General features: G+C 35.9%; 1 protein-coding gene across 2 annotated transcripts; it reads left to right on the top strand.

Moving 5' to 3' along the window:
- Positions 1 to 102: 102 nt before the first annotated feature.
- pik3cd (phosphatidylinositol-4,5-bisphosphate 3-kinase, catalytic subunit delta) lies at positions 103 to 25817 on the top strand. Of its 2 annotated transcripts, none has more exons than XM_079848824.1 (23): positions 103 to 410; positions 1637 to 1793; positions 2561 to 2789; positions 3454 to 3680; positions 5241 to 5420; positions 8232 to 8387; positions 9481 to 9570; positions 11126 to 11344; positions 12927 to 13023; positions 13287 to 13417; positions 13544 to 13594; positions 13816 to 13983; positions 14456 to 14577; positions 15802 to 15945; positions 16035 to 16134; positions 16634 to 16812; positions 18512 to 18612; positions 18744 to 18822; positions 19040 to 19207; positions 20965 to 21088; positions 22175 to 22320; positions 22482 to 22614; positions 24714 to 25817. In XM_079848824.1, the coding sequence occupies exons 2-23, from the start codon at positions 1659 to 1661 to the stop codon at positions 24846 to 24848; spliced, it is 3114 nt and encodes a 1037-aa protein (XP_079704950.1). In that variant the 5' UTR covers positions 103 to 410; positions 1637 to 1658; the 3' UTR covers positions 24849 to 25817. The 2 variants fall into 2 exon arrangements, with proteins under 2 accessions (XP_079704950.1, XP_079704951.1); XM_079848825.1 differs by having other exon boundaries at positions 167 to 410; positions 1640 to 1793.
- Positions 25818 to 27809: the final 1992 nt, after the last annotated feature.

Genomic DNA, 27809 nt, shown 5'->3' with positions numbered 1-27809 from the left:
CACCTTTGGTCCATTTCTCTCGGAATGAAGGATTTGTATGACACGCAGACATTATTTATTATCAGTAGTATGCCGTGCATGACAACAAGGGAGAGAGAGAGAGAACGAAAGAGATAGAGAGAGAGGGAGGGAGCAAGATAGCGCGAGAAAGAGGAAGAGAGACACTACACAACTATGTCGATGATCCCTACGAGTTAGGAACGCGCTGCTCAACGCGCAGAGCAGACTGCCACTTTACCACCTCCAATCACTAAAGAATTATCAACACTTCTGCTGTCATTTCGCGCCATTCAAATACTGGCGTCTTGACCGAAATTCACGCCCCGGGAAGATATCAATTTTCAATGTCAAAGTAAAGGAGCATCGCTGATTCTGAAGATGGAGAAATGAACCACCGGTGACGCTTAAAGGTAAGTTCACGCTGTCATATTTTGTCTCATGTTTCCGATCACGAGACGAGAGTTTGAAACGAGGCTTATTCGTGGTGGCTTACGCAAAGATGTGTTGACACCTGCCATTTTAAAATGAATCGTAAATAATGTGATTTAATTGTCGCTACGACTTTATATACAGCATATATTATCGACAGACTCATAGTGCAAAATAGAAGATACAATTTGTGAAATTGCTATGTAAATGTGAGATGATGTGCGCCACGTTCTCGGATATTGGCCCTCCAGCCGGCTTTGTAATCCTAGACAGTCTGACAATTCATCACAGAGCTGCAGTGTGTGCTAAAGACACATGCACAGCATATATGATATTACATATTGATTAATATAAAATCTCATGTGAGGAACATCATGCCTCTGTTTATGATTTCATGCATTTGAAATCTGCTCTAAGTTCATTTTTTATTTTTGCACATATGAATTAATATGCAAAAAAGGAACTGTCTGTATTTACAAAATAGTACTGTTTACTTTGACTGGATTACTGGAGTACTGTAGTACTGTATGCACTGTTTTCTTTTCCTTAAGCAGGTCATTGGGTTCATACATATCACGTTACAGTGGTATTTAGCATATTGTATAAAAATATAAGACGTTGTGTGAGAAGAGAAAAAGTATAAATATAATGCTAATTAAGACATTATAAACTTTAAATTTGTAGAACATGAGCCTCAAAAATAATATATTCTAAATAAAATCTCATATGCTGCATATTTAAATATTTTGTAATGCAGTATATTTATACTTCTCTTTTCACAGTATATTAATATTATTTCTTGACGTATAGGCCTAGTGTTACAACAATTTGAGAAATTGAAGTTGTATTGATCATAGAAACAATTCTGTGCCATTACATTTTATCTATTTAAAATTATTCAGTTATTTACTCTTTTACTTTCGCATTGGATTGCTACTAACCATGATAAAGTGATATTAAACATTATATACTATATTTTTAGTGGGCTTGTGCTACAAATTTACAAGTAAAGTGTCTTAATAATTATTTATTATGCAGCATATGTTACACGCTTTCTCTCTCTTCTCTCTGAATATTAATGAAACGTCTTGAGGTCACTCCCTGCCTCTGTGCAACTGGTTCAGTGGGTTGTAACAGCTAGTAAACATTTCATGCATGTTTAGTTTTTTCTGACTTGATCTGTGTTAAAGTGCCTATCTGTGTTTAGCAGTAGATGAGTTTCCTGCATCATGCCGCCGGGGGTCTACGGCATGCAGGATGTGTGGGAGGGTCGGCAACAGGTCAACATGGAGTTCCTCCTCCCCACTGGGATCTACCTCAACTTTCCCGTAGCATGCAGTGACACCATTAGTGCAGTCAAGAAGGTGAGGAGACCTTCTGACCAAATGTAAACACTAAAAATGCAAGTTTGTAGACATGGAAGTAATAGAACACGGGTAGCTGACAAATAACATGGACTTTTTAAATTAACGTCAAGATTTTAGGCTAAAAAAGGACAAAAAATACATCACAAATGTGCTCCGTACAAGTCTTACAATAGATTAAATAACAAAATTGAAATCATTATTCATAAAAAAAAAAAAAAAATCATAACATTCGCCCTAAAGCTCCTTGGAAGTTCATGAGAGACCTAGCAATGTCCAATTTATGAATGAATCTTTTGATTTGTTCATGAGGGTGAGTAAATGTTGAATAGACAACTTCTTTAATAAGAGGTCATAAAACTGCACCTATATGCTCTTTAAATACTTTTAGTCAGTTTTAGTGTAATATGTCACATTGCAGGACATTTCAAGAACACAAAAGTATTGGTTTGAACAAATGAGTTAGCACACAATGATATAATCAATATGCTTAGTAAAACATAAGTCACTATTGACAAGTTGAACACTTCTCTGCTTAACAAACTATTTCTGTGCTGGTTTAGCTGTAGACCACTGTAGGCATGATGTTCGCCATCCTAAAATGCATGTTTGTTCTTGTGAAGCTGGTTGACTAAGGAAGTCTTGCTGGTCAGGAAGCCTACCAGTATACACAGCATATGCTGCTATTAGATGCTCTGCAATAAAATTATATGAACCGACTGTAGTCAGACCCATTGAACACATTAAAGTCTTGATTTGTGTCTTAGATGGTGTGGAAGAATGCCAAGAACGAGCCTCTGTTCAGTGCCCTAAGTGATCCGGATGCCTACGTCTTTACCTGCATCAACATGACTGCAGAGCGGGAGGAGCTGGAAGACGAGCAGCGTCGCCTGTGTGACGTCCGGCCGTTCTTGCCAATTCTCAGGCTGGTGGCCCGGGAGGGAGACAGAGTGGAGAAGCTCATCACCACCCAGATCAGTCTGCTTATAGGGAAAGGTTTGTGTTACACTGGTCCTCATCTGATCTCATCTTTGACTTTACTCAGCACTGCAGCAGAATGATGTGGTTTTGGCAGCTGTCCAGCAATTAAGAAGAATTTGTGTTTCTTTAAATTTATGAGCATGACAGGCTTATTTGGAACGTCTGGTTTCTAAAGATCTCCTGATTTCGATCATTTCCCTGTTTATATTTTCTTACCTTGGGTGGTTTTGTTAATGATTTTAAGAATAAGGATGTGTCACACAATTTGTCGTGTTTCCTTCTGCCTAATTCAACTAGCTACTACCAAGTGTTACATGAATTTTCTCAAAAATACCACAGAGTTTCATTGGACTCGGTGCCAACAAAATATGGGAAGTATTTTCTTCTCTCTTTTAAAAGTCATTTTAAGCCCTTTTATTTTGCTTTGCTGAATACACATGATTCTATGATTTGTGGGTTTTATTCTTTGCATTTAGCATTGTTCCTCCCTGCTGTTTTTTTCTACAACACTTTCAGAGCAGATTTGCAACCCTTTTTTTTTGTGTGTCGCAGAGAGGTCTCACTCTATGGTAGTTTTATTATTTGTTGCAATTACTTTCGGAATTCAAAATCAAATGGTGTCCGCACAGTTTTAGCTTTCTGACTTTATTCTAACTTGCTAAAAACCTTGTCTCCACAGGTCATCATGAATTTGACTCCCAAAAGAACCACGAGGTGAATGAATTCCGAACAAAAATGAGGGTGTTTTGTGAAGAGCGTGCTCAGGTGCGCCAGATGTTGCCATGGTATCAGTGGATAGAGTACAACTTCCCATGTGACTTGGAGCCATGCTCTATAGTGGCACAATCTGGGAAATCACGCAGTGTTAAAAAGATCCTTGTCAATGTGAAGTTTGAGGGCAGTGAGGTGAGTGTAGTCATATTTTACATGGCATATACAATTGTTTTATGCTACAATTTAACCTTTGGATTATTCATTTCTTCAGTATAATTCTATTTAGCTTCTTTCTGCTTGTGTTGATAATGTAAAATTGAGCATGTTATGTAGCCATTGACTATTTAATCCTCACATGCAAAACATGCAAAAGTCTAATTTTAGACTGACATATTTTCTGCCTTTGATTTCACAAATCGTAACAGTCAGGAGACATTTGACACGGTGATGATGTCACTGCAGCTTCTACAGGCACACATGGGTCTCACTGACCCAGTTTTCCAGAGTGAGGCCTTTGATAGTATTTATATGTGTTGTGTTGCCTGTCAATCCCCCACCCACTCAACGTGAATGTTATGTACCTATGATCTTTAACTTTGTAATGAGTCTGAACTGAAGCGTGCAAAAAAAAAACTCCAGCAACACTTGTTTTTATAATCAATGGCATGGATCAAAAGCCAGACTGTTTCGACATCGCATTTGCAGAGAAAAACAATTGCTTTATGAGTAATTAATCACACTATTGTGAGTGCACCTTTTCTTCGTTTTTACTATATCTAGAGCATGTTTTCTCCAACTTTTTTGAACCAAGGACCGCTTTCATAACACAAACTGTTCACAGACCCTAGAGAAGTCCCTGTTACCATGGAAATGAGGATCATGGCAACCATGACCACCCACTCCCATCAAAACATATAGTCTCCCCACACTCTCAATCAACTTGGCAGTCCTGCATTCTCAGTTTTTTTGTATATTAAAGGGATAGTTCACCCAAAAATAAAAATTCTGTCATCATTTACTCACCCTCATGTTGATCCAAACCTGTATGAGATTCTTTCTTCTGTTGAACACTAAAGAAGCTATTTTGAAGAATGTTGGTAACCAGACAGTTGATGGACCCCATTGACTGCCAACTATTGGTAATCCAACTGTTTGATTACCAACATTCTTTAAAATAGCTTATTTTGTGTTCAACAGAAGAAAGAAACTCATACAGGTTTGGAACAACTTGTGAGTGAGTAAATTATTTTTCAGAATTTTCATTTTTAAGTGAACTATCTCTTATTGTATTCATTTTTAAAATCACATATTACCGTTCAAAAGTTTGGGGTTGGTAAGTCTCTTATGCTCACCAAAACTGCATTTATTTAATCAAAAATACAGTAAAAACAGTAATATTGCTAAATATTATTACAATTTAAAATATCTGTTTTCTGGTTTAATAGATTTTGAAATGTAATTTATTTCTGTGTTGCAAAGCTAAATTTTCAGCATCATTACTCCAGTCTTCAGTATCACACGATCCTTCAGAAATCATTCTAATATACTGATGTGCTGTTCAATAAACATTTCCTATTATTATTATCAATGTTTAAAAAGATATAGGCAAAGAAAATGAATAGGCAAATTTCTTCTGGAACCCAGATTTCTGGAGTGGACGCTCACTTGAATCACTTTTCAGGGAGTTTTCTGAGAAACGCTGAACTTGAGTATAACTTCTAATTGAATGCATTTCATATTTTTCATTTGTAGGAGAGCTTCGTTCTCCAGCAAGATCCACATGACCTGCCGATGGTTCTGAAACGGAACGCCCTGAGAAAGAAGTCCACTGTGTTTCGATCGGCAAAGCAGGAGAAGCCAGAGGACTACACTCTTCAGGTTAATGGGAGATTGGAGTTCATTTATGGAACATATCCACTCTGCCAGTTTAAAGTAAGTCTTTGAAAATCAACATCTTCTCGACTTCACAGTTACATTGTCTTTAAAATTCGTATGAAAGCACCACACTTTCAGACTTCAGGGTAGGGTTGTTGCCATTCGTAACTTCTTACTTAAATTGGAATGCAAAGTCCACATTAGAGGCCTAGTAACTACTAGCTAGCTTGTAACTAACTCTGTAGTTTTTATTCAGTTGCACCATTTGTTCTTTAAGTCCCCCTGTAGTCAATAATTTTATCCCTTAAAACTAGAGCTGCACGATTCTGGTTAAAATGAGAATCACAATTTTTTTGCTTGGAATAAAGATCACGAATATCTCACGATTCTGAAAAGCTTTATTATTTTAAAGATCTACGCTGTCTGACACGCGACTCTCTCTCTCTCTCTCTCTCTCTCTCTCTCTCTCTCTCTCTCACTCTCTCACTCTCACTCTCTCTCTCTCTCACTCTCTCACTCTCTCTCTCTGTGTGTGTGCGCTTCGAGTGTGTGTGGCTGGGGGCTGTGCGCACAGATAACGCGCAAGTCCCGGTTTTGGCAAGACAATACACGTCTAAATGATAAAATTTCACTCCTATGATGGTTAAATTTAGCTGTTAATCCGCGAATCACATGCGTGCCGAACCGAATCTAGTGCGATCCTTTCCACCCTTAGCGCGTTATCTTGTTGAATATCATTGGCAGAATCGTAGAAATGCAGGATTAAGATCGCGTGGGGGGTTGAATCCGTGCAGCTCTACTTAAAACTCATCTTTGATCACCAAAATGACATATTTAAAAGTTTTTTCCTTGAAAAAAAAATGTATTCATGCCTTAAAATAGCTTGTCTGTAACTACATACTTGATTCATTTAGTATACGCGGTTCTATGCAGATGCAAATTAGCCCCGCCTCCAGTCAATCACACGAGCTCAGAGATCCACACATTGACGTGATTGGTTGCAAGGTAGTTTGTGACGTCAGAAACACCAGCATATTGCCATTTATATGTCTTAAAGCATAATAAAAAACACCACAGACATATAAACAACATTAAAAGCTTGATTTTAACCACAGGGGGACTTTAAGGAAGAACATAGCAAGTAGGTCGTAAGCTCTCTGTAAAGTAATGCGTAGTCGCATAATATGGTGCTTACCCTCAGTGATCCAATAGCAGCCTTCAAATACGATAACAGATGCTGTTTAAATGCTCTGAATTTATTTTTATTTTTCATTCTAACTTTTTTTGCCTTTTTTAACTGATGGGGAAAAAAATATGTTGCCATTTAAATACGATACTACTTAATCATGAATAACATAACAGGTATGTGATAGGGACCCGAGTGGTCACTAAGGAGAATCACACCATGATGTAAAAACGGGAGCGATTTTGTAGTCCAAAAAGGTGTTTATTAAAGCGGATGTGCAAAATGTGGAAAAAAATATGGTTAAGAGAAATAAAACCAGGTTATCAATTAAAACAGTCTAAAAACTAGACCTGCTGTGTACTAAAACAATACAAACTCTCCTCTGCATCTGAGGACAGAGTTTCGGTGCGCTCAGACAACGCTTCAATAACCTAGTTTAAATCTCTAATACCATGATCCGTCCTTCAATCCTCCCTTCCACTAATGGTGGCTGAACCGCTTGATAATTGGAACATACCATTTTCTTAAAATTAACCCTTGCCTCACCATATGATTAACAAATAGATACACAAGATGATTAAGAACAAGAGTTAAAACGAATAAATAAATACTATAAATAGGATGGATAAAACAAACATTCATTTTAGATGTAAAGAACATTCAGAAACTGTATTTGAAATTAATAAGTATCAATCAATATATATATACTGATACAAAAACATAAGAAATTACATTTATTTATTATGACTGATTTTATTTGACATGCTCAACACGGACCGGTTCATGTTGAAGAGCAGTTAACAAAGTTATCTATTCACATAATGTTCTTTCTCTTAAATATAAGTGAGTGTAAATGTCAGCGTTATCTATATGACTAAAGAATTGAAGTCTGAAAACAAGAGCTTATTGATGCAGTTCCGTCAGTCTGCTATTTTATTCTAACCGTTACTCCTGATAGGAGGCTTCCATAAATATATATTAATATAATATAATATTAAAACTAAGTTTAATGGTGCAACTCAAAAATATTTAGTAATGCGTAAGTTCTAAGTTGCAGCCGGCCCCAGACGAGCACATACAACCCAGCTCTCACTGATGTCTGCTTCATGTCTTTTTATATCTTGTCTTGTTGTTTTGCGAGTTTTATTTAATTTTGCTGCAATGTAAAGAGACCATGATTTGAATTCATCGTAGAACTTAACGGCTCTGAAACAGTTGTTGATTTAGAAACTGCTTGTACCTGCAAAGATGAGTCATACATCTCTACCAGCCTTCAAAACATCAACTACGTTGAGGATAATGTGATTTCAGCTGCATTACGCTACCTAAATGAACAGGCCGCAGGATCTGACGATGATTAGTCGAGGAGTACTGGATCTGGTCCAGTCTTTATAGTCTACATTTTGGAAAACAGGAACTGATAAAACCATCTGTACCTCGGCTGCCATTTCAGTCCCTTTCCATCTATCTATGTGTTTGCTTGCTCTACGTCATTCAGTTTTTGGGAGTTTTTGTCATTATATTGATTGTGAAAGTGGAGAGATGACAAGAAATTATGGGAAGAAGATGGATTTAGGGCATGATTTGTACCTGTTTGTCCCATAACACAGCGTGTCTTGAGCAAATGAGCTCTTTTTTTCTTTATTTTATGGTCTCTTTTTTTTTTTTTTTTTCACACGCAGTATATTTTCACATGTTTGCACGGAGGTCTTACACCACATCTGACTGTGGTGCATCATTCAGCCATCATCAAGTACCAGGAGGAACAGGGTGGCCTCAATAATCAGGTGTCCAGAAGCCGTGCTCAGTCCAAACCGCCCCCGCTGCCTCTGAAAAGGGTGAGATGGCACTTTTACACCGGAACACGATCTGTTATTAACAGAGGAACTACTTGTCAGGTTTCTTCTTGTTCGCTTGTGTTGTAGACTTCAACCTCTGTGAACTCGGTTTGCAGTGCGACATGCTTGAAATCATTTACCCATGGTACATTTTTGGACATCTGTGACCCCTTCATGGAAGTGCTTTGAATTAATGAGATGGAGCATAAATGTTTATCTGTCCTAGTTGTATAAGCTTCCATAAAAATAAAAAAAAGTAAATAATTAAATTTAGCAAAACTGAATATTTCGTCAGCATGACAAAAGCTCATCTGTTTTAAAACATTTTCACACTAATATGGCAATTCGTAAGAAATTTAGATTAGATTTAGGTGTGGACCTTCATGGTTACGTTTTTTCAAAACTTTGTACGTTTTCATACACATTACATCATACATATTCGAAATGCCACCTCGTAAAATAGTTATTTTTCTTGTGAGTGGATGTTGACATTTTCAAACAATAAAGGGTGAAGGGTGACAAAATGCTTCATTGCTATTTTTTGTCATGTTGTTTTGGGAACTATGATTCTTTGTAGTGAATTAGTTCATTTGGAGATTTAATTGAAATTGACTTTAAATGAAGTTGCCTTGCCTTGGTTGAAAAAATAAATTGTAGCCTGTATTATTCAAGTTATGTATTTATAAAGATATTGCCCCCTAAAATATCTTCAATATAGTCTACAATTTGTTAGCAGTTTGTAGTGTAGCTAACAATTTAAATTTGCTATCTACAGTTTCAAATCAATTTCCTCAACACTACTAAGTACGTTTGTCCTGTGGTTTGCCTGATGTATATGATATTCTGATATTAGATGAAAGAGTGATACTGAACCAAATTCACTGCTTGGTTTACATTCGCAACATTGGATTCACACACATGTTAGTTCCTCCTTCTTTTGGTTTTGTTTTCTCTGTAACTGTTAAGCATGCTGAAAGGCGTACACAGACGTTCCTCACACACTAGATTTTTAGTTTGCAATAAAAATACGAAGAAATGACGAAAAAAAATATGCGTTTAAAATGAAGTACTGTGTATATTTTCTTCTCAACAGCAAAATACATCTTCGCTGTGGTCTATCCAGGAGCCTTTCTATATATACCTTCTACACGGTAGCCGAGTGAATGCGGATGAGGGCATGAAGGTAAAACTGCTTGTTTGTTTGTTTGTTTGTCTGCATTTGTATATTGTTTGTGGGATGCACATTATGTTGTTTAGCATCTCAACTGTGGCAGGTAGTGAGGGGTGAAATCATGAACACTGTGGTCATGTGACCCTGACCACATATTTCCCATAATTCATCAGAAGCGGTTAAGTGAAACATCAAAACAGGAAGTGGGGAGTGACTATCTGGCTTTACGGCTCTCTCTCTTGGGCCTAGATTCTTAGAAAAGGCCAGCACTGTTGCTTATGTTCACCACTTGCATCTCCTTTTTGCTAGTCAGAGAAGTCAACAGACATTGGACGGTTGTTTCTATTTTAAAATATTCATGAGAAAAGCATGTAGGCTGGTTAGATTTTTATTTTTTTTTCAATCTAGCCTGAGGCGCAATTATTGCATTTGTGTATAATGTTAAATGCATTTGCATGACAGGGCATTTTTCCAAGTAAAAACCAGCATGTGCTGTAATTTGTTTTCAAAGAAAACCGTTTAATAAAGAAATTCTGGCTTTCATCAATGTAAGAATAAGTTCAGACTTTTGAATTGATGCGTATCAACATTTCTCTGCCGCGCTCATTGTGCTCTTGTTTTTTTTTTTTTTTTTTTGTATTCTGTTTGCTTTCTTCTCAGTAGTTATTTTTCGCCAATTTTTGCTTGTCTCTTGCCAAAGAGCTCTGAATCGAGATTTGTTTTAGCACCTTTGTAAGTTTTGTTCTCTGGCATATTTTCTGTTTCAGTTTTAAAGGAAGCATTCAGACATTTTATTTGTGCCCTGCTGTAGTAAGTGAAAACTGTGGTGGCTTTTAAACGCGGTTATGACTGAGCTAAATGGATAAGGATTACGTTCTAAACTTCTGGGCTTCTGGTACAGAGATAGGAAAGACAGGGACTTGTTGTCACTTTTACTACCTATATTTCTTAGAATTTTTTTTTTTTTTAAGTTTTAATTTCTGTCAATGGGACTGCCATTAAATACAATAGTTGTAAAGGACAAAATAATCCATAAAACAGCAAAAATAATATAAAACCGAACAAGCTGTTGAATAAAATTCAAACGCGTGACAGCTTGACGTGTGTGACAGCATTTATTATTTACTATGTAGTTGACAGTGTGATGATTTTTTTTTTTTTTTTTTTTTTTTTGTGGTTATTTGTTTACCCAACATCTATATTAAAAATATGATCATTTTGTAAAGTTTAAGTTTGGAAGATAGAGTTCACAAACGTTAAATTGTTATAAGTATAAATTATAGTTCATTTAAGAGGGTTTTGAACTTGTTTTTTCAAACAAACAACCAAACAAACGAAACCACTGCCAGAGAAAACATATTCCTTGTGACAACTGAGCTGTGTAACAAGTTGCTCTCCCTAACTTGCTTTTCTTGCCAGACACTCATTTACTTCCTCATAACTCACTACATTCATTCATACATTCTTTCATTAAAAACATTGAAAGGAAGTTCCCTTTCCTTAAAACTGTACTCTTTAGGCGATTTGAGACTAATTTCCTGCTCTGCAATCATTATCTTTCTCTCAGCTGGTGGTTCAGGCTGGGCTCTACCATGGCAGTGAGCTCCTGTGCAAAGTGGTGACCAGTAATGAGGTCTGCGTTTGCTCTGATCCTGTATGGGACCAGAAATTAGTGTTCGACATCAACGTGAGTGACCTGCCTCGCATGAGCCGCCTCTGCTTTGCCCTCTATGGCGTCATCGAGAAGACCAAGAAGCGTCCTACCAAGAAGAAAAACAAAAGAGCGGTATGTTTCAGTTCATTTCAACAGAAAACGAGTCACTTAGCAACCAACAGGCTGACTGACGAGAGATGAGACACATAACAGATGCTATACTTGGAGTGTTTGACATGCATGGATGCCGAACACGTTCCCAGTGAATGTTGTTTCCAAGTCAATTGCACATACACATCATTGCTAGTATAATCAGCAGGATGCAATATTATTTAAACCCTTATGACAGAATGTTGTGGTCCATTTCATGCTTAATGTGAGTAACCCAAGTTAAACGTTAGGACAGAGCAGCTAGTTGATGTCAAATCAGAACTCATCAGCCCGTCTCTTCGTGGCCTGTTTTCTGAAAGATAGCGTGCATCGTCAAATGCAGGCGCAGTGTTGAAATTCCCAGGTGTCAAAGTGTGTGTGTGTGTGTGTGTGTTTGTGTGTATATGGTGGTGGGCTGCCATGGCTCAACGCCAACGCATCCACTTCTGCTTTCAGTGTTACTTCTCTTTCTGCGAACTAGAGAAGTCGTCCACATGGGTTTAACACATGAAGAGAAAAAAATGTCTCCTTCTGTTATTCTCGCATTGTACAAGTTCTGACGGAAACAAATGTTTGACCATCTTGAGTTTGAAATGTGTTATGTTTGGCTGATGAATTTTATGGCTTAGAAATGTATGTATCAACAAATTATTTGTCTCTAGATTTTGACAAAATATTCACATGTACATGGGATAGGATATTTTTATAAAGTACTATTTTTAATTATTCTACAATTTATTATGAATCATAAATTAATTTTTACAAATTTATTATAAAAAACTTCTTCAGAATCACAGTTTAAAAGTGTATTTATATCTGCTGTTACTAGATTTAAGCCATATTGATTTCAATATTTAGATTCTTTTTACCTTATAATTATTTCTAGATTTTGACTGAATATTTACATGTAGATGTTGGATTTCAATAATAATCCTTATTTTAAAATATATTTGCTAAAGTTCAAAATAATTTCTTCTGAATCATGTTTAAGATTTAAAAACGTGTATTAATATATACCGCCACTGTAGATTTAGGCAACATTGAATTGATACATTGATAATTGAATTGGAATTGAAACTTTTTTTTTTTTTAGTTAAATGTTGTTAAAATGGGCAGCTATTTGCAGCAAGCTGTTATTTATTTAACCATATTACTTTTACCTTTTATATTTGACTAAATTATTATTATTTTCTCAAATATATTGCATAGCATTATATTGGCTTTACAATTTCATGATTTCTTAAGCTTTCACAAACCCTTTCTAAAAATACTTCAGTGAATGCAGAAATGTCCTTCTGCACAAATAGCAGCACTGAACTTACAAACTGTACTACACTCACAGTCATACACAGGAAGTATTAGATTTATGTTATTGGTATATTGGAAATCACTGCTGCTGTTACTGGAATATTTGGTTAGTCAGTTAAATGTTCACCTCCCACAACAGAAACGTTAGTGTACTGCATTTTTTAGATGACAGTGTCACCTCTCCCACATTAAATGACTGTGGTGTTAAGTGCAATGTCAATATGGTTAATATACCTCCAAATGACTCTTTCCACAGGACTGCCCTTTGGCCTGGGTTAACACGATGGTGTTTGACTACAAGGACCAGCTGAAGACTGGAGAATTTTCCCTGTCCACATGGCCATCAGTCCCAGGTACAATAAAATGAACAGTACCTCATGTTATTTACAGCTACTTTTTTTGGTTTGACCTTCAGTCACTGAGATATTTTAGGGATTTTGCAGAACAGAGTCTCAGGAGTGATAATCTAGTATTGCTGAGAGTGGTGTCTACTGATCTATATAATTCATTCTATATAGATCAGTGGTTGTGTCCAAGTTCCCTTATTTTGAATGAGTTATTTTTGATCTAGGGACCTCAGTTTAGGTCTAAACATGTCAATCACTTTTATTTTCAGATGATAAAGGTGATTTGTTGAATCCTATGGACACTGTGGAGAAAAATCCAAACACTGACAGCACGGCTGGTCTCCTGATTCGCTTTCCCAACATCAGACAACACCCCCTTTATTATCCTCCAATCGAAAAGGTGATTTATTTATTTTTTGTGGTTCTCCTCAATAGTTGTGTTCTTCTCATAATGTCTTATGATATACACGTAAATTTATGAAAATAGTGTACAAATGCTCAGTCATTATCTTCCTATTATTTTCAGCTGAATGAACTGGGTCTGAATGGTGAAAAGGTTGTTGCTACAAAAGAAGAGGTGAGAAATAGCATTCATTGGTTTGTTAGAGGCGAATTATGCAGATCTATCATGAAAGGGAAATGGTTACTACATTAGGGCCTGTATGTCTACAGCACTGTTAAGAGGAGTTGTGGTTTGCTGAAGCATTGAACTTTTTCCAATGATTTATTCATAGCGCTAGAGATGCTAAACCTACTTTAGTAGTCTTTAATCTCCAACAAAATTGACATTTCTTTCAGCACCTGAAACTGAGAGAGATTGTAGACAATAAAAACTACACAGAGTTCTTTGAGGATGAGAAGGAGCTTCTGTGGAAGTTACGAGGGGAAGTGAGGCAGCGATACCCTGAGAGCCTCTCCAAACTCCTCCTCATCACTAAGTGGAACAAACACGAGGACGTGGCTCAGGTAAGATGAACCACTGGTTCCTTGGGATATGATTATTTTCAGCCAGAGAAAAATCTAAATATATAAGGAATACCATATAAAAGGTGCCATATATATGTTTTTATATGAATTTAATTTAGTCATTTTCTCAAACAGGTTTCCAAAAAAGCAAAATAATTAATAATATAAATAAATAAAAATATTGAATAATCAATCATTTATTTATAAAGCACAATAAAAACTGAATTTATCCTTTTATTTCATGTCATCATTGTTAAAAAGTTCATTTTTGCAAATAAAAAAGGAAAAGTACTTCCAAATTAAATTACATTACATTAAAAACAATTCTTTTTTTTGTTAAATTATTTCGATTTGGTGCCTCAGGATTGATTTGCTAATTCTTTACCACCACCCAAAATGCTTGTTTTTCTCAAACTTTATGGATTGAGAGGCTGTTGTACACTCACTCTGCATTTTTTTTTCTTTTCTCCAGATGGTTGGTTTGTTACGGAAATGGCAAGAATTGCCCGCTCTACATGCTCTAGAACTTCTAGACTACAGTTTCCCTGACCCTCATGTCCGCTCCTTCACCATCCGCTGCCTCAAGAACTTACGGTGGGTGGCACTGCCTCTCTAATCATCACCTTCTCTTGAGAGCTATAAAAAAAGAGAGCATGTCTCTGTCTTGCATACATGTGAAAATCGAAGGAAAAAACGTCTTTATTTATATTGCTTTTAACATTTGTAGAGGCATTCAAATGGCCCTTGCAGTAGGGATGTGACAGTGAGGACATTTTCCCACCGGTTAATCTACATGTGACAACACCGGTTATGCCGGTATCACAGGGTTGGAGTTTGGAGTTTTTGAATTCCAGTGCGGCCGTGTGCATTTTTCGAATTAGCGACAATTGCTTGAATGTTGGGCTTATTATTCTTAAGGATTATGTTTGCATTATCCATTAGCATTGGGTTGAAATCCACAATATTGCCAAATAGGTGCTTTTACATTTCACCTTGAAACCAAATCTTCCGCCATTGTCTTGTCAGTCAGCTGGCCTCACTCTCGTCACATGATAAATGAAATCTGACTCCTGCTGCTGCTGATCTCTGCTGCGACTCTCATTCGGCTCATGCTGAATTGAGCAGACATGTTCAGTTTTTACTATTGGACAAATAGTTTTGTTATATGGACATTTTACTATCCCATGAGGCCACGGGTGAGAATTTGTGAATAACAGTGAAGCAACGTAACTGACGCTGTAGGTCCCGTAATAAGGGCAACATGGGTATGAGTATGCGATTTCAGACACAGCCGTGGTTTGGCACTGCAAGGGTGATCCTGTCTCCATTGTCTTTAGGTGACATTGCCATTTATTGCTCTCTTCACATCTGCAGCCCTCATGTCTCCCTACAGCAGGACTATAGCATGTTCATTCAGGCATCTGTATTCTGCTGCTTTTCAGAATCAGAATAAGGGTCTCTTTAGTGTCCTAAGTCATTGGAACTGTGACATTTAATTCGACCTGTAAACTGTTAGTGTCTAAAGGACTGTTCCACAGGTGCATGTGCAAAAACGGTTTATGGTTCATTGAACAAGCATGAAAATCATTCTTTAAACCCTTTCCAATATAGATCTGTAAAGCTTACTTGGATTTTACAAAAGTATCTTTAAAATACAGTATCCTGAAAAAGGGGTGTTTCTTTTTTTCAGAGTTTATTTACTGTTGTCTTGTGAATTGAGCCGTGTCTTAATTTGATAATTAAGAGTTAAAAGTGATTTCTTTTCAGATTGTTAAAAATAAATGTAGTTACATCTCATGTGTGTTTTTTTCTCAACAGTGATGATGAACTCTTTCAGTACCTCTTGCAACTGGTTCAGGTTCTGAAGTATGAATCCTACCTGGATTGCGACTTGACCCGTTTCTTGCTAGAGAGAGCCCTGGCCAACAAGAGAATAGGTCACTTCTTGTTTTGGCACCTCAGGTATTAATCCACCTTCTTATAGTGCTCTACAGCAATGCGCCCCCATTCCTTTCTGTGTAATTTAGGCTTTGATTTTGCTTTCTCTAAAGGTCAGAAATGCATGTGCCCTCAGTCAGCTTGAGATTTGGACTTATTCTGGAGGCATACTGTCGCGGGTGCATCTATCACATTAAGATCTTGATGAAGCAGGTTTGTTGCACTATAACCCTATATGAAAAGCGAATTAATTTCTCTAGCGCACGTGCTGTGACCAGATGTAAACAACTAAAACTTTTTATTCTCAGGGCCCTTTTTGACACTTGGGGCACAAACTTAGCACTTGACTTGTTTTCTCAGTTACTCATTCTGGTAATTGTCACTTTGTGTTGTGCCTTTTCTTGTAATAAACAGCTCATGTTCTTTCAAGCACATAAATATACATGTATAAAAATAGTAAGGGGTGCTGGAATACGTTTTTCTTTGCAGCAGCACAATATTTCTTATTTGAATGTTTAATAATAGCCAAACCACTGGAAGGAAGGGGAACTGCACTATGCTGCTCAAAGTTTGCAGCTGTTTTTTTTTTTCTTACATGCCAAATATTGATCATAACACTTCTGTTAAATGGCAGATGCTTTAATTCAGTCATATGGATGTGTTCATATGGATTTACATAGTATATACTTATTGTCTACTCTTTCTCCTATAGAACGAGGCTCTGAATAAGATGAAGGCTCTCAATGACTTTGTGAAATCAGGCAGTCAGAAGGCGACCAGAATACAGACTACAGAGGACATGAAAGTGTGCATCAAACAGGACACGTACATGGAAGCGCTCTCTGAGGTCGTTTGCCCTCTCAACCCAGGCATCATGCTGTGTGAACTCTGGTACCATTCACGTTGTTCTCTATAAATATGTTGCATGTTAATAATGACAATTTATAGTCTAAGTCACTGCAATGAAGATATGATATGATATGATACTGGTATCTATAATTATAAAATCTAATTTTAAATTGATTATCATCATATGCTCCTGGGACCCAAGAATAGACTTTTGTCCACTGTAGTGGACATTATATTTTAGTGAATTTCTCTGATATCATACATGTCACATGACACAACCTGGGTGTCCTGTAAAGAGCACATTCAGGACTTTTCAGAGACACCAAATCTCTTTTTTCACCACAAAAGGTTTCACCACAAAAACAACTTCTCCTTGGTCTTTAAAAATGTCTGACATTAATTTAGTGATCAAATGTAGCATTCTTATAGAAATATGATAATATATTGTAATTATAATTTAAATTGGACTACTTTTTCAAATTGTATTTCATAAAACAACATCTCAGGAAAACGTTATGGGGTTTCAAATAAAAAAATGACTTTCTGTTACAGAACAGGGCATTGATTTCAAACGTGTCCACTGTAGAGGACATCAGGACTTAAATCATGTTTATCAGGCATTTTGGGAGACACAACAAGTGAATATGGAAATAAGTTATACATCGATATTCCTATGAAATATTAGATATTATTATTAAAATGTTGCCAATTATTACTCCAATTATTACACTTCTTTTTTCATTAAATGTTGCTCCAAGAACACATTAATGTGCAAATTAGATACAGTGTATAGATACATTGCATTGAATGGGAATATTAATTTATGGCCATTTTACCCACATATTGCATAATGTAAAATGGTGCATCAATTCATTCCGTTATTTCTTTCATAACATAGTTGAGAATCATCTTTATACAAATTTTGGTTAAAAAAAATCCTGAAACCCCAACATTTAATTTGCCTATTTGTTTATTGTGCTCTAAACAATGTGATGACATGGAAAAAAACTAAATTAAAAAAAAAAAAATTCTGGGTCTCAGGAGGATATTATTATCAACATATTATTTTTACTGGGTTGTCTTAAGAGATTTTTAGAGGTTGTTGTGTCAGGTCTTGTAAATAAATTATAGTTCTCTGGTTAAAGGGATAGTTCACCCAAAAACAAAATTCTGTCATCATTTACTCACACTCATACTGTTCTAAACCTGAGAGTTTCTGTTGTACACAATAGGAGATATTTTGAAGAAGACCAGTTTCTGATCCCCATTCAATTTCATAGTTTTTTTGTTTTCAAAGACAATGGCAACCAGCAACTCTTTGGTTACCAACATTCTTTAAAATATTTCCTTTTGTGTTCAACAGAAGAAAGAAACTTATACAGGTTTAGAACAATGAGGGTGAGTAAACGATGACAGAATTACAGTGAACTATCACTTTAACATGCCACAGATGGCGTGTGATTTAGCTGCGTAGATTTAATGATAACGCTCTTTCCAGGTAATCTCGCATGCATTTTTAAGATTTTATAGTTTGTTTCAGGTTTCTAAGCTGTAACTGAATCTGCGACATGATGTAATATTACTGATCATTTCAATCATTTTAATTCAGTAATGCAACTAAATGATCATATGTGTTGCATACATGTCACGTACAAACGGCTACCAAAAAGCGAAGAGCCTATTTTGCAACCATGTGTGAATGTGTGCTTTTTCTTGATGCTAATATTTTTTTTTGTTTCAGCGCTGACAAATGTAAGTTCATGGACTCAAAGATGAAACCGCTGTGGCTGATGTACAAGGACAAATATGAAACTGTGGGCATTATCTTCAAGAATGGAGACGGTATGGATATAGAGCCGTGCTGCCTAATTTTATGCTTGCTTTCAAAGCACATACATCATTTTAAAAAATTCTTCTCATTTTTGTTTTTGTAAATTAGTGATTGAAAAACACTTTGACCCTCTGTTTTTTAGATCTGAGGCAGGATATGCTAACCCTTCAGATGATTCAGCTGATGGATGTTCTATGGAAAACAGAAGGTCTTGACCTCAGGTTTGTATAGTTAACTTTGTTTTAACTTCGTCAAGCTGATAAATTTGCATAACATTGGGTGTTATACAATGTATAAGCGCTTACAAAATATTTATTTATTTCTATATATATATATATATATAGTGTGTATATATCATTTTTAGACTTTGACATATTTTAGGCACTACACTGCATTACAATAAATACTTTCCATTAATGTTCATTTATTGGGTCTCAGAATGCTGCCTTACGGATGCCTGTCAACCGGGAATAAAACGGGTCTCATTGAGGTGGTGAAAAACTCGGACACTATTGCAAACATCCAGAGAAACAACAGCAACAGTGCAGCCACTGCTGCCTTTAATAAGGACGCTCTTCTCAACTGGCTCAAATCGAAGAACCCAGGGTGAGCAGCAAACCCTCTAACCTTACACCGTCCCACAGCCGCTGCAACTATGCGTATCGTAGTGACCAGTTTTGCATAATTTGTGGAATTTGCAGGAGCCGTGCATGCCATTTTCTATTCTCAAACCTCACTTAGAAGGTTAAACCTCTCTTGTCTCATTTGACCTTTTGGTTTCTATGAAACTATAGTGTAACATCAAATGCAGTTTGGTTGCAGAAGGTGCAGCATTGGAGTAAATTTACTGTGCATTCTGTTTCTACTGCAGGTGTTTTCCACCAAAGTGGCTTGATGTGCATATTGTTTTGTGATAATAACAGCTAAGGATACAAGCTAAGCACTAAGATGAAACCACAAAGCTTGTTGCATTGTGTAACAGTCTCATTTTGCAAGTTGTATATCTTGTAAGAATGTGGAAAAAAATGACCTTTACTGGAATGCTCTGGTTTAGAGAAGTCTGAGTGTTGGGGGTCTTTTTGGGGTCAAACTAACCTTTGGCATCAGCACTTATTTATATAGTGTACTTGCGGACGTGACTGACTTTACATAATTTCTGTGATGTTTTAATATTTAGGCAACTAACAAAGCTACTGTTGGTAAGTGTATGTGGCTAACCAAAAAAAAAAAAAAAATCAGCAACTCACTATGATGCATGCATGATTTTTTTTTCTGAAGTATCCTGTTTATACATGACCTTTTGAACTCCTGAAACTAGAGTGCGATAGACTATAGAAACAGATATATGTCTGAAACAGATATATGCCCTGTGGACATATCCAGTTCTGTTTACTGGTTGTCCTCTTACTGTAAATGTACAGTAAGTACATAAATAATTATTTACATCAGAGTATGGGACATTTTTGTCTTTAAGAAACGAAGGGAGACATAAGGAATAAAATGCATTATTTGATGAGCTTGAGCTATTTACTGTATCTGTGTCTAGGGTACAAATGTAACCCTAGACACCCTGTAAATGTTTGTTTTTTTTCTTGCACATATTTTTTTATTTTAATTTATTGCATGATTTTCTTACAATTTCATGACTACAGTAAAACCACAGGTCATTGTGTTACTTGCATAGTAATGCACAAGATGTGAGTTTTTGATGGCTTGACGAGGAACTTTATTTACTTTTATCAAAGTAATGGTTATCAAAGGCCGCCATTGCATGACTTTTTACTGATATGAGAAGGTCATGAAAGTCTTACTAGTATTGCGTCTTATGGAATCTGAGCTGATGTGGAAAGAGGGCTCAACAGGAAGACACGTTACATATTCACCCAGCATATTAACGTTGAATGTCTTGATTGAGTCATAAAGTGACTGAAATTTTATCTGACAGAAACAAGGCTGAAAATGTTTAACACAGTGCTAAAGACTTCTGTGACTCTGCGTGTGTGTGTGAGGATAGATATATTGATAGATAGATAAATAGATATACATACAACAAATACATTTATTTTTATAATGCATTTTTATAAATTATTACATTTATTTTACATACATTTATGTTAGTTGATAGTGAGTTGAATAGTGAGTTGCTATGATGTTGAAGTTTTTAATTATGTATGTTTGCATGCATGTATGTTTAGGGGTAGGGGGTTATGGGATAGAATATAGTTTGTACAGTGTATGAATAATGTCTATGGAAAACATGGAAACCCAATGTGTGTGTGTTAATTGGTTACCAAACAGGAAGGAAGCAGGAATGAATTAAAATGGGTTATGAATTAAAATATTATTATCTCTCTTTTTTTCAGAGATAAACTGGATCAAGCCATTGAGGAATTCACCCTCTCCTGCGCAGGCTACTGTGTAGCCACATATGTTCTGGGAATTGGGGACCGTCACAGTGACAATATCATGATCAGGGAAACGGGTCAGGTAAGAATGAACTCATTGCCTCACGAGTAGGGATGGGTGTATCGATATAAAGTATCGAAACTCAAATAAAAATAAAAATATCAATATTTATTTTTGTTTTCAAATTTTGTTTATTTGACAAGAAATTTAATGTGTACAATATGCATTGAATTGGACCTATGTTAGTGAATAATTGTGTAGTAGAACTATTTTCCTGCTCATCTGAACACACGCAAATTCTGCAAGTCATAACCAATCAATCACAGAGAGCGTTCACACTCTGCCGACAATGCATTCAAACAGGGCTGCGTTTCCCAAAAGTATCATAAGAAACCATTGATGCTTTTGGAAAACGCAGCCCAGAACAATGCTTAACAGAAGACAGAAAAAAATAATATGTTGGAGTTATTTCACAATAAACAAATTGAAATTGTAGCCTACATAGTTTGTGCAGTTAAATTCTTTTAAATTAAATGTTAAAAGTTCATACTGATGTTCTATTCTGTAACTAATGTTAATGTAAATCATACACTGTCAGAATAAAAAGGTTGCATTTTATGGGTGCAACAGCCTGTCACTGGGCAGTCCCTTATGAAAATGAACCATTACTACAGTGGCCATAGTTCAACTAGGCCTATAATATTTTGGAGATTTCCATGGTTACCACTACAAGTAAACATTTGAACCATGTGTAAACAAAAATATAATCTAATAAATTCCAATAAAGGCATATTAAATGTTAAAATGCCTTTCGACTATAATGTTAAGTGGGTATCATTACCCATTTTACTCTTAGTAATTCAATAATTTAAGAAATGTTTACATTTTAAAGTTCAGTTTAGAGGTATCGGTATCGGTGATACTGGCCTTGAAAGTATCGGTATCGTATCGAAAACAAAATAAGTGGTATCGCTACTCACAAGTGCTCTGTAATCATAAATTATATCACAAGATGGCACCAGCCATCCATATGAGTGCCTTAACATGGGTTGCACTTTTCATTCTATTTCACATAATCAAGGGTTGCTGCAATTTTATAATCGTCTTTTCATTTTGAATAAATCATTTTGTAAGTTATGAATGATATTTTCTCTGTATTATTTGCAGTTATTCCACATAGATTTTGGGCACTTTTTGGGGAACTTCAAGAGCAAATTCGGGATCAACAGGGAACGTGTGCCTTTCATTCTGACATATGACTTTGTCCATGTAATTCAGGAGGGACGGACCAACAACAGCGAGAAATTTGAACGGTCAGTGCATATGTTTTATAAACAAGGCTGCTTATAACCTTGAGGCAGATTACATATATATGTAACCTGATGATAATAAATAGAAGGGTTTGTTGGAAAAGAGAATATGTAAAATTCAGAACTGAAAAAGAAAAGTGTTCATGTGTGCTTCTCTTTGCCAGGTTCCGTGAGTGCTGCGAACAAGCCTATAAGATTCTTTGCCGGAATGGGACTCTTTTTGTGAATCTTTTTACCTTGATGAAAGCTGCAGGACTCCCTGAACTCAGTTCTTCCAAAGACATCCAGTATCTAAAGGTAAGAATTACCTCAGGACAGACGGTTTATTATTTATTACTCGTGAGATTGCTGATATTTGCCGTTTCTCTAGTCCTTTAGAAGCATGAAATATCAAATCTAAAGGGAGGACAACTAGGGGACAATTTTATATATCAGATTTGTTATTAGAATAAGACTGAAACAAATTTTTTATCGACACCCAAACAAACACCCTTTTTTTTTTTTGCTTTGCCCCCAAAATAATGAACATGCTATGCAGCACAGGCAACGGCTAACAGCTGGTTCATCATCACTCCTCCTCCATTATGAGTATATACTATTGCTGATTTGCTTCAACTTGTTTTCTTTTAATTAGGACAGGTTTTATACTTCATTTTGGCACTGATTGATCATAGGCCTTATTGATCAGAGCTTATGCACCTCAGAGTTTGAGTGAAAAAATTCACTCAAGCCAGTTCACCTAAAAATAAGCTCAGATCAATGAGACCTAAGATCAATCAGTGCCAAAAATAAATAATCATCTGTGTTGATAAAAAGATTGAATCCAATATTTAGCAATAACATAGCATAAGGAGAGATTTATAAGCAATTGTCTGAGCGGGAACACCACAAGTGTAGTAACAAGACACAAAGGATTTTGCGGGGGAAGTTATACCCTGTGTGAGCAAAGTCAGCAAGTTTTTAGACTCGCGTAGCCAAACCTTCAGACTGACGACAGAAGTTCTAGGGCCTGATGTATAAACGTTGCGTATGCACAAAATGAGCCTAGAAAGGTGTATGCAATTTTCCATGCACATATCAGGATCTATAAAAGATAAACTAGGCGTATATGTACTCACCGAATGGTATGCACTCTTTTACTGGAGTGAGCGGAATAAAGACAAATATTTAAACTGTTTTACATCTGATATAGCCTACACATATGCCACTCTCAATTTTTTTGAAATCATTATCCAGAAGTTACAACATTTTTTTAATTTTTGAATAATTTTTTCCTGTGGCATGATAAATTGTGTTCTAAATAGCAGAACTAATGTTCTGAGAAAATATTTTCACACTAATAATGATCAATGATGCGCACTTGACTCCGTATAAGCAGATGGCTTCGCAACATAGACGGTATAATGACCGACACCGAAGGACTCACTCGGTGATGGAATGGTAAATGGTAAATGGACTGCATTTATATAGCGCTTTCATAGACCTATGGCCACCAAAGCGCTTTACATAGCCTCACATTCACCCATTCACTCACTCATTCATACACCGACGGCGGTCCATCCGACTGGCCAGTGGAATGGTCCATTGGCCAGTTTGAATACGTTCGATGACACCGGACACGTGTACAACCTCTGCTGTTGGTGTCGTGCACAGACAGACAGTAGCCTAATGATAACCATTTTCGTGGTCTTCCCAATATTATGAAAAATACCATTGTATTCAAAAGTTCGAATTTGAAGAAAACCGTAAGATATGCACGTTTTTTTTTTTTAATGCTTTGTCAGTGTCAGTCAGACAATAATTTACACTGTTTCCTTTAAAAATATATAAACATCCTAAAATATATGTTTACCTTATAGGCAAAATTGCATAAATTTGATGTGCTTAAAGCAATTAAAAATACTATTTGGCCAGTGAGATTAACTCTTCCCTGAAAACTTTCTCTGAAATGTATTTTATATCATTTTGATAGATTTTCTAAAACAAGGCAAGGATAGGCAACTGAATGATTTTTAGCAATGTAATGTGACGGCACATCCATATCTCATTTTTTCCTAATGTCTTGTACCGTTAAACATGGTATCACTCGGATAGGATTATGCATGGAAATTAAATGCAAATTTTGTTATGCATAGAAAAAACAGGTGTTGTAAGCTCCCTTTACGGCTATTCTGAGGAGGAGACGGGGTTGATCTTCTGCTGACTGGGTTTTATAAAGGTTCTGCCATACACATGGTTTTATAAATCTGAAACCTTTTGTGCGTAAGCAAAATCTAACTTTAGGATGAAATCTGCGGAAAGTTTTATACACGAGGAATGATGAATATAACTAGGCAGATTCAGAATATGTTCAGCACTGGTGAAATTCCACCTTCATTTTATCTTTGTTCTTACAGGACTCTTTGGCACTGGGGAAATCTGAGGAGGAAGCACTGAAGAACTTTAAAGTGAAATTTAATGAAGCTCTGAGAGAGAGCTGGAAGACCAAGGTGAACTGGATGATGCACACTTTTGCCAAAGATAACAGATAAACAGCGCTCGATCACAAACCGCCACGGGAGATCGACCGACCGAACCCCTCTTGATGCTGAGTTTTGATTTAAACCAATGCAGCTTTGAACATAATATATGTTGCACTGCTGTCTGGCATTTATTGCATTATACTGCCGTGCAAAAGCAAAATGCAGTAACTAAACTGAGTTCTGACCGACATATGACCAGATTCTGTTCAAAATACAGAAACTGAGTAAAAAAAAAAAAAAAGGTCCTGCGTTTTTCTTTCGCAGGGAAGTACATACATCAACAGCTGTTTAGCGAATGTTTACATCTGTGACGTAATAGTAAATGATGCTATACATTTGTTTTAGTGAGACCAACTGCTTGAAATGAGATTAATTTCAGATACACGTGGTATTTGCAACACAATGCACTGGGAATTGAAGCTACTAATTTAACAAACTATTGGCGTGCCACTAATTTACCTTGCATCTCTGGTTTGTTTCTGTCACACTTGTGTTACCTGCACAAAGAGCAAGCGAGATTAATGTATTTATAATTTCTTACTGTACAGCATAAAATAAGTGAGTTGTTCAGAAGAAGAAAGCACTTAGTGTTTTCATATCGTTTACATTTTCGTTTCAGGATTTTTGTTTCTCTGTTTACATGAACGTGTTTGGTTGTACATATTCTCTTGTGTATCATTGGTATATTTACATTCCTTAAAACAGTATTTTTTCATTTGAATTATTTGTATAATAGGAAAATTGTTCATGAGGAAAGCCTTTGTATAGTGGTGTATATGAGAAGACATTTTGTATGTCAGTGTAGAAATGAGCCTTAAATATTTTGTATTTGTGGGGTATTCTGTGCCTTTGGGATGACACAAGCCATCTTAAAGACGTGTCCAAAGAGTGTGCTTTTTGTTCAGTGAAATGTATGCATTGTACTACTGTACTATAAATCAGGGCAAAAGTGGAATATTGTTGCTCTATAGAAAATGACGCCCGGTAATTGCGTGCCTATTTTGAATAGAGATTCAGTCAAGCTTGTGTTTTCTCTTCCGGACCGGTTCAAGCTTAATCAGTTCCAGAATGCGTTACCACAGTATTCTGAATCTACTGCTACCCGGTTTTTCTCATCACGTGCATAAATGTTGTTTATTTTGAATCTTTACATGTCCTCTAGAATGTGAATTTTTAAAGAAGAGATAAAAAGTCAAATCCATCTAATCTTTATATATATATATATATATATATATATAAACACCCACTGCATACAGTTATAATAATGGAAGGAAGATTAGTGGACTGAAAAAGAACTTCAACATAGAATGAATCCATGAATGAATTTTAACATTTGTTAAGGTATTGATTAGCATCTATCGGACTACTAACCGAGTACCTTTCATGCTATGGTCTTGTACAAATCAACATTATTTTGTTTTTGATTATGTACCATGATCTTTAGCCACTTCACAGTGTGAAACTCTGGGATCTTGAATTTCTTGGTTTACTAATGTATTATTTCAGTTTTTAAACATGACTGCTTTGTTACACATTTTTTGCCAAGATGATTTGAGTTATGAAAATGTGCTATTCATTCTCATTTTTGCCTTAAATTATTGATTCTGAAACTGATTTGTGGGTTATTTTTTATTGAATGGTTTTTGATATTTTCCTGAACAGAAGCAGTGAGAAGGATCCAGACTTTTGGCTGTCTTTGTATGGGGAATCATTTTTTTACAACGAGGCCCAATTTACCAGAATTCACCCTTCTGAATTTCCAGAATTCATGTCAGTTTGGGACAGGAAGTCAAATTTGTCTGATCAGCGGTTTAATGTTATTACTGTTCGTTTTAGAGAAATATACACAGAGATGAAACGGAGATAAAAGGGGAAATGGAAGTTCATGAGTCCTCAATCTGTATTGTGTAATGAATGAGGCTGTCCCAGTGTGAAGAGTACAGTAAACAAGACTGCTGGGAATCTCTCAGTAACTATAGGCCACAAAAACACTGCTGATAGCAGTAAAAACAATGAATTCAGTTTAGTTCAATTGAAGGATTTTCTGTAATATGGCATTAGTATTTAATCCTGAGAAACATGAATCTTACTTGGGCTACTTCAACAAATCTTTAATACAGTGCTCTAATTCTTAACTCTGTGGAACTGAAAGGGGTTTATTAGTACCTGTCATGTTCACAGTCTAAACAACTGCAAACTACAAGTTATTGAATAGCAGTACTTTATTATTATGCCATCAAGGTGGTAATGTACTGTGTAAGGTTTGTGTCAATCATAGGAATATATGATGAAACTGCAAAGTTTCTTGTTTCCTTTTGTCCAGTATAAAGAGAACAGGATTCAACTGAAAACATGTAAGAAAACAGCTGTTGAATACAGTCCAAATCATTTCAGAGTACATGAGATGGCCACAAAAGGGATTTTTAGATAAAGTAATCATACAGCAACTGAAAAATAGAATGATCAATTACAGTGGCACCACAAAAAAAAAAAGTGTGTGCTTTTTTTTTTTTTACATTTATTGTTAATAATCTGCCAGTTAATGCCGTGTTATATGTTGTTTTATTTCTCATTCTAATATAAAAGGCTATAATATAATGATTATGTATAAAACCTTTTATATTTTATTTAACTAGATTAGATCAGCACTAGATCAATGTTTCTTAAAAAACTATTTATTTTATTTTATGTATTTATTGTTCACGTTCTCAGAATGTTAGGACTTTTTATTGCTCTCATAATAATATAACATAATATACTATACAGGATACTATATATTTTCTTTTCTTTTCTTTTCTTTTCTTTTCTTTTCTTTTCTTTTCTTTTCTTTTCTTTTCTTTTCTTTTCTTTTCTTTTCTTTTCTTTTCTTTTCTTTTCTTTTCTTTTCTTTTCTTTTCTTGCTCACTGATCTCTAGTCGTTTATATCCAGTGTACGGCAGCGCCACAGTGCCCTCTGCTGGCGTCAGTCGC

This window comes from Squalius cephalus, assembly GCF_949319135.1.
Source record: "Squalius cephalus genome assembly, chromosome: 18".
Classification (NCBI taxonomy): Eukaryota; Metazoa; Chordata; class Actinopteri; order Cypriniformes; family Leuciscidae; genus Squalius; species Squalius cephalus.
This window is presented reverse-complemented; position numbering and strand designations above follow the sequence as displayed.

Coding starts and splice junctions, on each gene's coding strand:
- pik3cd (XM_079848824.1), top strand. CDS start 1,659: ATGCCGCCGGGGGTCTACGGCATGCAGGATGTGTGGGAGGGTCGGCAA. Junction 1,794..2,560: donor CCATTAGTGCAGTCAAGAAG/GTGAGGAGACCT, acceptor TTTGTGTCTTAG/ATGGTGTGGAAGAATGCCAA. Junction 9,571..11,125: donor ATGCGGATGAGGGCATGAAG/GTAAAACTGCTT, acceptor TCTTTCTCTCAG/CTGGTGGTTCAGGCTGGGCT.